Raw genomic sequence first — 10,872 nt, forward strand, 5'->3', positions numbered from 1 at the left:
CTTGTTTATTTTCTGTTTTATTAATAGCAGCTATCCTCATAGATGTGAGGTACTATCTTATTGTGCTTTTAATTTGCATTTCCCTAACCATTACTGGTGTTTAGCATCTTTTCATATGCTCATTGCCCATTTGTATATCTTCTTTGGAGAAATGTCTATTCAAGTCCTTTGCCCATTTTAAAATCAGGCTATTTGGGGCGCCTGGGTGGCTCCGTCGTTAAGCGTCTGCCTTCGGCTCAGGTCATGATCCCAGGATTCTGGGATCGAGCCCCGTGTCCGGCTCCCTGCTCCGCAGAGAGCCTGCTTCTCCCTTTCCCTCTGTCTGCCGCTCTGCCTACTTGTGCTCTCTCTGTCAAATAAATAAATAAAATCTTAAAAAAAATAAAATAAAAAGATAAAACCAGGCTATTTGTTCCTTTGCTGCTGCTTAAATCTTTCATTTGCAATCAGTGAATCAAGTCCTCGCCCTCTATTATCTTTAATATTCTCTAACAAAGAGGTGCCCCAAGGTATTCTCTTGTCTAGTAATACTAGAAATGAAAAGAATGTTGCTGTCAAGAAATCTTGAAGTTGGAAAGTAGTTGGAAAGGGACCATTTTATAAATCTCAGATATCCATTTCTATTGGTTGTCCAGACTCTTGGAGAAGTTTTGATATGCCTTAAGTCTTTCATAAAGATATTATGTTATTACTGCTCTCAATCATTTCAGCTCAACAACATTTACAGGGTGCCCGCTACGTAATGGACATTGTGCCATGGATACTTTAGAGTTAATATAAAACACACACAAGGGGCGCTAGGGTGGCTCAGTTGGATAAAGGACTGACTTGATTTCAGCTCAGGTCATGATCTCGGGGCCCTGTGATCAAGCCCCAAGTCGGGCTCACCACTCACGGGGAGTCTGCTTCTCTCCCTCTTCCTCTGTGCCGCGCCCTGCACCCCCCACCCGCCCCCGTCTCACACACTCTCTTTCAAATAAATAAATAAATCTTTAAAAAAATAAATAAAACACACACAAAATATTTTAACTCCTTTGATCTAATAATACCTACCAGCTAGATTCTGGGCGACCAGTTTTGGATCTACATTTTTTTGAATGAGTTTAAAAAGCTACAGATCTCTTCTGAACTTTCCTGCCAGATCTTCCCTCTCTGAATGAGGAAGTATACACACCCTTAAGTAAGCTTGATATTTGGGTTGGGCCTCTCAGTTTTCCCAGGCCTCACCCAGGTGAAAAACACACCCTATCTGAAAATCTAGTTCCTTAAAAATATCTTGGTAAAGTTTTGGAGAGACTTCCTATACAAGGCTGTCATTTCTGCTTCTGTACAGAAGCACATTCAGAAAAAACTTCTTTCTGGTTGCAACTTGTTGAAAGATCTCAACAAGTCCTGGGCGCCTGGGTGGCTCAGTCGGTGAAGCGACTGCCTTCGGCTCAGGTCATGATCCCAGAGTCCTGGGATCGAGTCCCACATCGGGCTCCCGGCTCAGCAGGGAGCCTGCTTCTCCCTCTGACCCTATCCCCTCTCATGCTGTTTCTCTCTCTCTCTCAAATAAATAAATAAAATCTTAAAAAAAAAAAAAAAGATCTCAACGAGTCCTTAAAATATGAACAGCCATCCAGCGCTGCCAGTACTTGAGCTGCCCGCCCCTCCTTGCCTCCCCTCTCCCCAGAGAAGCCCAGGGAACTAACGCAAGAAGGAGGGACCATGTTCCGAGGCAGGCTGATGGCCCTCGACTACCCTAACCCTGCTGACTTCAACTGCAAAGATGAACCAGAATTTAGAAACTTTATTGTTTGGCTTAAAGACCAGAAAATCAGACACTACAAGATTGAAGGCGGAGGTAATGTAAGAAACATCCACAGCAGTGACTAGCCCAAGTTCTTTGAAAAGTATCTCAGAGATGTTAACTGTCCTTTCAGGATTCAAGATGGGCAAGGAAACAATTGACTGGCTTCTTGGTTTAGCTGTAGGACTTGAGTCTGGAGATAATGCTGAAAAATACAAGGACTTGGTACATGATAATACAAAAAGTGCCAGCAATGATCCATCTGGATGTAAATAATCCTGATTTTTAAGGCTCGTGTAATGGCTTTGGTTAACCTTCTTCAGATTCAGCTGTCAGGATGACTACCTGGTAATGCTTAAGGCAATTTGCATTTTGGTCCAGGATGCAGCTGCTACAGCAAATCAAACAAAAGAGGGCTTGCCTGTTACTTTAGGCAAACAACTCTTGGTTTTGACACAGGAGATGTGGTTCTTAATGAAGCTGCTCAAATTCTGTGATTGCTGCACATAGAAGAGCTCGGAGAGCTACAGACAAAAATTCATGAAGCCGTACGTAGTAGCTGTTCAGGCAATTACTGCCGATCCAAAGACAGACCACAGACTGAGGAACACTTTAGGATTTCAGCTTCTCACCTACTTAGTACAATTAGGACCCATGTACAGTCTGGCATGTGTTCAGAAATCCAATGTCACATTTTCGAGGGAAGACGCCCAGAAAATCAACTACATTCTAGAGATTTACCATCATTGCTTTTTCTTTAATAAAATTCAGGAAAGTGGGGGACAAAAATGAACAGCTATCCAGATTATTTTCTACATTGGTATCCATCTTTTTCAGATTATCAGGGTCTCTGCTCCACGATACATACCCTCCATCCACTTTTGTGCCCCAAATCTGAACCTAAACCAAAACCCCCAAGAAGCTACTGCATGTGAAAATATTCTTAATCTCTGGCCTGCCTTAGGAACAATCCATAAATTCCAGGGTTGAGAAGACAGCAGGACTAATGTAGGCTCATGGTCTCCTAGAGTGTTACTACTGGAAAGGCCTCTGAAGGTTATCCAGTCAAATCACCCTCGTGTCACATGAGGAAACTGAGAGCCAAAAAGGGACACGTTTTCTCAAAGCCATACAAAGTCACTATGTCTCCAGACAGCATAGGGCTCTTTGATGCCACACCTCTTTTTGTCCACTAATGTTCATTTCCTGAGATGCCTCTTGATGTTTATTTTCCTACTTATTGAACATGAAAACAATTGTATTACTGAAAATCCTTGAAATATGTTTGAATGTGTTAAACAAAAGGCTCTGTATTAATAAAATTCCAGAGTTCCCCTCAAGAAAAAGTTTTGCTAGAACTAGGATCAGGTGGCCAACTTCTAGAGAAAGTGCTCTGGGCACCTCTGAATGACTCTTCAGACTTGAGAACAATGGCCTGTCTAGGGGAGAACCACTAAGCTCCTTTTCTTCAGGTCATGCTCCCAGTCTACAAATACACTCCCTTGGCCCCATGTGTGGTCTAGCACTTTGTTTTGTGTTCACTAGGATTAAGGTGTTTGGGATTCATACTTTGACATCAATACAACACATCTACATCCTCAGCACAACAACAAAAAAGTGACTTTCATGTCGAGTTTAAGGTAAAAATTGAGGCATAAGTGACTGAGACAAATATAAGGCCAGATACACTCTAGGAGAAGAGTATTAGCTCGGATATGGCCCGGAATTGTGACATCTTATTGCCACAGCGCATCTGGATCATCTAGGTGACTAACAGTACAGTCTATTATTTCAGGAAGGTTATAAAAATCTATGGGCCTCACACCATGCGTAACATGGGCGAGGAAGCAAACTTGTAAGAATTTTTGCTTCTGCATTTCCTGATTTAGGAACAGGAGAGGTGTGGGCGGGTGTCTAAAATATCTTCTGCCTATTAGTGAATCTGTATGTACTTGGTCTAGTATTGGTCTCCCGGGCAAAGAGAGGTGGCCAAAAGTTAATCTCACATACTGAAGAGGGAACCCATTCAAAATCTTGTTTGGGCCCTCAAAGAATCAATGAAACCATTTTCCTTTTCTGATAAATACATCAGGTTGTCCTGTATGAGGTTGTATGGACCCATGAGTTCATTAAAAGTACAGAGGGTCATTTTCTCTGATCCAAAGATTCTTGGTTTGGGGATAGTTAGGAGGAAACGCTGAAATCCTATCGTCTGTGCCGGCATTTAAGACCCAAGAGCCACATTCTAAAAGAGAGCACTGCCCTGGTTCCATAAAACCCAGTTTATAAACCAGCAGACATTTGCTTGCAGCACCTTAAACGAAGTTCAATAGTCGCTGTGTTTTATTTAAAAAGTATCTTTGTGTTAGTACATACAAATATACTCTCAGTACAACTGTCCGTACAATTTATATTTAGTCCAAGAGGCTGGTGAGAAGGAAAAAGATCATAAAGCAAGGCTTAGGGACGGCTGCTCTCTTCGAAGTGCAAAGCAGGCTGGCGCGATGCGAGGGCATCCGTGGCGCTCCCGGCAGTCCACAGTTCAGCAACAAAGTGCGGAAGTGGAGGGAAGTTTTGATGTATAAAGTACCACAGCGGTGTCTGGAAACAAACAGAAGATGCTAGAAGGCAGCAGGAATGGGTAGTGCTAGAATGAGGGCTGGGGAGGGTCAGGGTCAAGCTAAGGTAGTCATGAATAAAGCCGAGTTTCTTCGTAATTTGAGGCACAAGACCGGAGAGAAAGGAATCGTAGGAAGCAACCCCGTTGGGGAAGACTGGGGGTGTGATAACAGGGACATGTTAAGAGGCATTAGGAACAGTAAAAAAAGGAAGGAGAGTTGGAGTGATGATTATTGAGTACTACCACTGGGAGGAGGGTCTTGCAGGGATAATAAAGGGAGAAGGGTGTAAAGGAAGGGTCAGGAATGGTAGGGGTAAACTATGGGAAAAGACTGCGCAGACGTCAGCAGCAAAGAAAAAGAGAAGGAATGGGGTTGGGGCGTGGCCCAGAAAGGGAATGGCTCAATAGCGGGCTACGGGGTGAAAAGGAGAAGGGTGGGGAAGAGCCCGGCTGACAGCTGCTCTCAAATGGCGCCTACAGGGTTAAAAATCAGGGCGACCAGACTAGGAAGAACTCGGTTTCCAGGGTAACGGCTCCGACAGTTCCGGCAGCGCAGGCTCGTACCATTGCGCGGGCGCGCGCGGGGGGAGCGCGGCGGGAGGGGACGCGCGAAGGAGCAGTCGGGCAGAGGGGTCCGGCCCGGACTCTACCAAACGCGCGGCCCGCCTGCTAGCCCCGGGCCCGGCGCCGAGCCGCGCTCCGGCCGCGCGGGCCGCGGCGTCCTCCGTGCCCGGGCCCGCAGCTCCCAACTGGCCGCGGACGGCGGGGGGTGGGGGTGAAGGAACGTGCGCCCGGTGGCCCGGATTGGCCTCCAGGTCCCCCCGCCTGGGCGGCGGAGTGCGGGCGGCCCGGGCTGGGAGGTTTGAAAAGCGGGCGAGAGACAAAGGCAGCAGGAAGCCTTCTCGGCGCCCGGAGCCCGTGCTCGCAGCCCCCGGGGGCCCCCGGCCGGCCCGCCGGCCCGGAGCAGCAGCGTCGGCGGCCGGCGGCGGCAGTGGCAGGAGGCAGAGGATGCGGCAGGGGGCGTGGGAGCGGCGGCGGAGCGGGCGGAGCGGGCGGAGCGGCGCGGCCCGAGCGCGGCGTGGTTAGACCCGAGGCAGCGGAGGCGGCGGAGGCGGCGGCCCAGCCGGGCTCGGGAGTGAGTGAGAGGGCGCCTTCCCCGCCCGGGATGTGAGGACCGAGCGGAGCCCGGGGCGGGGGGAGGGAAGGGAAGGGAGGAGAAGCCGGCAGGAAGGAAGGAAGGACGGACGGACCAGGAGGAGGAGCGGCGGCGGCGGCCGGAGCCGGAAGGCGGGGAGGGGCCGTCCGTTGGGCCCGAGGCGGCGGCGGCAGCGGCCGGGGCGAACCGCTCTTGTCGCCTCTCGGGACAGGAGCGGCGGGGCCCGCGCCTCCTCCCCCCGGCGCCGCGGAGGGGGGAGGAGGAAGATGGAGACCCACATCTCGTGCTTGTTCCCCGAGCTGCTGGCCATGATCTTCGGCTACCTGGACGTCCGGGATAAGGGGCGCGCGGCGCAGGTGTGCACGGCCTGGCGGGACGCCGCCTACCACAAGTCGGTGTGGCGGGGGGTGGAGGCCAAGCTGCACCTGCGCCGGGCCAACCCGTCGCTGTTCCCCAGCCTGCAGGCCCGGGGTATCCGCCGTGTGCAGATCCTGAGCCTCCGCCGCAGCCTCAGCTACGTGATCCAGGGCATGGCCAACATCGAGAGCCTCAACCTAAGCGGCTGCTACAACCTCACTGACAACGGGCTGGGCCACGCGTTTGTGCAGGAGATCGGCTCCCTGCGTGCCCTCAACCTGAGCCTCTGCAAGCAGATCACCGACAGCAGCCTGGGCCGCATAGCCCAGTACCTCAAGGGCCTGGAGGTGCTGGAGCTGGGGGGTTGCAGCAACATCACCAACACCGGCCTCCTGCTCATCGCCTGGGGCCTGCAGCGCCTCAAGAGCCTTAATCTCCGCAGCTGCCGCCACCTCTCGGACGTGGGCATCGGGCACCTGGCCGGCATGACGCGCAGCGCGGCCGAGGGCTGCCTGGGCCTGGAGCAGCTCACGCTGCAGGACTGCCAGAAGCTCACTGACCTTTCTCTAAAGCACATCTCCCGGGGGCTGACGGGCCTGAGGCTCCTCAACCTCAGCTTCTGCGGGGGCATCTCGGACGCGGGCCTCCTGCACCTGTCGCACATGGGCAGCCTACGCAGCCTTAACCTGCGCTCCTGCGATAACATCAGTGACACGGGCATCATGCACCTGGCCATGGGCAGCCTGCGCCTCTCAGGGCTGGATGTGTCGTTCTGTGACAAGGTGGGGGACCAGAGTCTGGCTTACATAGCCCAGGGCCTGGACGGCCTCAAGTCCCTGTCCCTCTGCTCCTGCCACATCAGCGATGATGGCATCAACCGCATGGTGCGGCAGATGCACGGGCTGCGCACGCTCAACATCGGACAGTGTGTGCGCATCACAGACAAGGGCCTGGAGCTGATCGCTGAGCACCTGAGCCAGCTCACGGGGATAGACCTGTACGGCTGTACCCGAATCACCAAGCGCGGCCTGGAGCGCATCACGCAGCTGCCCTGCCTCAAGGTACTCAACCTGGGACTCTGGCAGATGACGGACAGTGAGAAGGTCAGGTGAGGGCAGCAGCACCTGCTCCCCTTGTCCCGCCCTGTTCATCCTCCGGTCACCACCACGCCCCCGCCCCCCCCCCCACATGCACACTTACACATAGATCATTGTAGCGGATGAGATGGGGGCAGTGACACGAAGCCTCAGGCGCATTTTCTCCCTCCTTCAGCACCTCGGCCCACTACACACCCATTCCCATTGCATCTGGGGTTCCTCTGCTACCCCTACCTTACTCCCCTCTCGTTTCCCCTGACGATGGAGAGACCGATTCAGCTACTTACCCACCCACTCCTCTCTGCAGGGGGATGGAGGACTGTTTGAGCTACTGTATCCCCACTGCTTTACATTTGGAAATGGGGGAGGGGGTGGGGATGGCCTAGTCCTTAAAACCCTGGGGGAGTTGAGGAAAATGTCTGCCTTCCTTAAGCTTTCGTTTGAATACTGTGATCTGGTTTTTATTTTGAAATGTATAAAGAGCAAACCCAACTACCAGGCCTTTTCACCCTTCTTCCTTCCACATTGTAACTAATCCCAGGCTCTTCTCCTCACTTCTCCTAGAGTACTCTGCTGTTCACGCTCATTTCCTTTTGTCTTTCTTTTTCGTGTTTTTATTTTTTGAAGAAATTCGAAATCACGGTCCTTTTTTTTTTTCTGCTGAATATAGTCTATATATTATATATATATAAATTATATATATATATACATATATATATGTCTGGCTACCTCGTTTTAGTTTACTTTTTTCTCTGAAGCCCTGGAATTCTACAAGAGAGATATTTTGAGACTGAAACATTTTTGTGCCTAGACTGGAAAGATGCCCATTGGGTTTGTACATCTTTTTTGTTTTGGCTTCTTCCCAAACTCCATCCATCCAGTGTGTCCCACTTCCACATTCTGGCTATAATTTTTTTTTTTCCTTGCCCATTGGGATTTGAGGGCCCAACGGTGTTCGTAAATCTTGACTTAATTTATAGCACAAATGTGTGGAAGAAATGAGAGTTGAACTTTGAGATGCAGATTGTGTCTTGAAAATGATTATTATATATGCAAATTCTGCCCTACCCTCACCCTCTTCCAAGTGTCCCCACAAAAAAGGTCACACGGTGAGGCTTCCTGTTGGAAGCAGAGGAGCAGAGTTGGCCTACGGAGCCCCTGGGGCTGTAACGTGAAGGGGAGGAGACTAAAACTCACATCTTATCTCTGTTCTGTTAATAAAATGGGAGTTTGTGGGTTTTAACAAAAATCTATTTCTAAATGGAGGCATAGATGGCTTTCTTTATTTTGGTGGGGGTTGGGACTTGTGGCTTTAAAAAAAAAATCGCTTTTGAGTAGGATGTATATTTTTGTTGGAGTTTTTGTTTATTTTTTTAGAATCCTCCACAGCAACATGCGAGACCATGGAGTTAAAGAAACCCAGAGACCTTTATCAATTAATTGTACTGTTTGTGAATTTGTATAAATAATAACAAAGATCCTCTTAAAACGTTTATATTCTTACAGTAAAAGGTTAAACTGATATTTATATAATAAAAGAGGAAATATGAAGTATGTTTTTGAAAAAAAAAAAACAAAACAAAAACAAAAAACCTTGTATCTGTGAATTATTTTGAAGGCAGTGTGTGTTTGGGTACATGCCAAAGTAGGAGGTGCTGTTTGTGTACTCTAAGAGGAAATAAGGTATAGAGTTGGGTGCATCCTATGTGGTGTGAGTAAGCTCATGGTTACAAATTTATTCTGTGTAAAGTTTACTACTGACATCTAAATGTTTTGTTGCTAGAAATGTGACGACTGGAGATTCATATAATTTTTGGTTTTAAACTGTCAACAACATGGAAATTGAAAGAAACTGAACAAAATGGAACTTTTTAAAAAGTAGATCTGTAAGAGTCACAATTTCCCAGGGTGGCAATGAGATCCAGGGGTCCTGTTGAAAAATGGGTCATGAGATGTGGAAGTGGGGAAGAAAAGACGGGCTTCTTTCCACTTTGAGTGGGTGTGGGGAGGATGTGAAATGGTGAAGGGTGGAGGGAACTGAAGCCATTGTTCAGAAAAGTTAAAAGAGCGCTGTCCTTGCCTACTCGCTCACTTGCTCAGTCATGCATGCTGAATCTCACAGTGTGAGTGAGGGTCCTGGTGGAAAGGAGGAAGGCAGTTCAGCCCCTCTTTTTAACATTCTCCTCCAGGCCCCGCTGTATTTAAGCACTTTCCTGGGGGATGGGGAGGTTGGCCAGGAGTTCTTGCACATTTGCATTTTAAGCACTTCCAGCGCTGAAGCTCACCACTCCACTCGGATCCACTGTGGTGAGGGCTCTTAGGCTGAATTCGGGGCAGATAAATGAATACCAACAATTCCAGCGAAGAGTTCCCTCTGGTAGACAGTAAATAATCAACACCCCGCGGCTGGGCTGCGGAAGTGGCAGGGTATAAATGCTCCAATGGTGGAGTAATTCACTTTCCTGGTTTCCCAGAGGTCTTAGTTGTTTCTGAGATGCTTTTTAAACAGCAACAACAAAGTACAGATCCCAGCAAGAGCTAATAAGAGCGGTATAAAACTTTCCTGCAAAGACACCTCTTTCCAGGAAGAGAGCTAGAACCCAAGTTTCTCTTGGGGTGAGATTGTTTTGTAAAATTTCCAAGCTTTCTGCTTGAGCATATCACAAAAGCGGCATTGTTCCTTTTTGGAGAGCCATCACAATTGGGTCTAATTGAGCCTGACACTAGATCCATCTTCCTTTTCTTTGGGGAAGGTGTGGATCTCTTCCTTCCCTCTTAGGTCACAGTGCTTATTGCCTGGAAAAAAAAAAATGTGTGAACCCTAGTAAGAAGTCGGGACGTGGATTTAGGGTCAGCTTTCTAATTTAGCATTTGGCGCTATACCGCATGAAGGTTCCACAAGCTGTAAGTTCTCGGGCTGTTTTTCTTCTTTCAAGAGACTGCATGACTGTACGGATTCAGTCAATAAAATTTGGGCACCTCCTAAGTCTTAGACTCTGTGCTCACATTCTTCATTTTAATACACAAGATAATCCTACCAACTAACGGGAAGGGTTTTCCACTTTTCTGTTTGGTTTTGTTTTTTCCTTGAAAGGCTAAAGATAAGCCTGACTAAAGGTCGGTAAATTAATGTTTGAAAGTCCTCAACCTGAACTGGGTATACTACGAATATATCTGGAGTGTCTCTGGAAACGATGAATAAACCATTTACTTTCATCAGCCAAGGTTAACTTTATCTCTCAACCTTTGTGGATGGAAAGAAATGAATATGTGTTGAGAATCGGGGGTATGCTTTGCATGGTCCCTGTAAATTTCTCCTTTCAGTCCTCAAAGCAACCTGTTGAAACAGGTATCCTGATTTCCAGATACGGCGTAGTACTCGCCTGAAGTCACCCAGCCACTAATGGAGGGAAACCGGGACACACACCAGGGGCAGCTCCAAAGTCTAGCTCCCTTCTGTCCTCTGAGAAGGTTCAGTTACTGATCATACCTTGAGTTCCAGTGAGGTGACCTCAGAGAAGTGAGTGGTAGCTGTCCGATCACCATGTGGACAAGCCCAGGCCACAGGGCACGACTTAAAGGGAATATGGGTGGATCCAATCTCCACCATAACTACTGGAATGGAAAGAAATGCTTTTAAAGACTAAAACCACTAGGGGCGCCTGGGTGGCTCAGTTGGTTAAGCGACTGCCTTCGGCTCAGGTCATGATCCTGGAGTCCCTGGATCGAGTCCCGCATCGGGCTCCCTGCTCGGCAGGGAGTCTGCTTCTCCCTCTGACCCTCCTCCCTCTCATGCTCTCTGTCTCTCATTCTCTCTCTCTCAAATAAATAAATAAAATCTTTAAAAAAA

The 10,872-nt window shown here is 48.7% G+C and overlaps 2 protein-coding genes and 1 pseudogene across 2 annotated transcripts in view; 2 read left to right on the forward strand and 1 right to left on the reverse strand.

Annotated features, from left to right (window-relative positions):
- WNT5B (Wnt family member 5B) overlaps nt 1-10,872 on the reverse strand; it is a 108,426-nt gene that overhangs the window by 42,387 nt on the left and 55,167 nt on the right. The gene's annotated exons all lie outside the window — the stretch shown is intronic.
- LOC102737213 (tRNA-splicing ligase complex subunit RTRAF pseudogene) lies at nt 1,711-5,551 on the forward strand (annotated as a pseudogene).
- Nucleotides 4,429-10,008, forward strand: FBXL14 (F-box and leucine rich repeat protein 14). Its single transcript, XM_006742315.3, has one exon. It carries the CDS (start codon nt 5,835-5,837, stop codon nt 7,035-7,037), a length of 1,203 nt encoding a protein of 400 aa, XP_006742378.1. The 5' UTR covers nt 4,429-5,834; the 3' UTR covers nt 7,038-10,008.

This window comes from Leptonychotes weddellii, chromosome 5 (assembly GCF_054177405.1).
Source record: "Leptonychotes weddellii isolate Sample4059 chromosome 5, ASM5417740v2, whole genome shotgun sequence".
Lineage (NCBI taxonomy): Eukaryota > Metazoa > Chordata > Mammalia > Carnivora > Phocidae > Leptonychotes > Leptonychotes weddellii.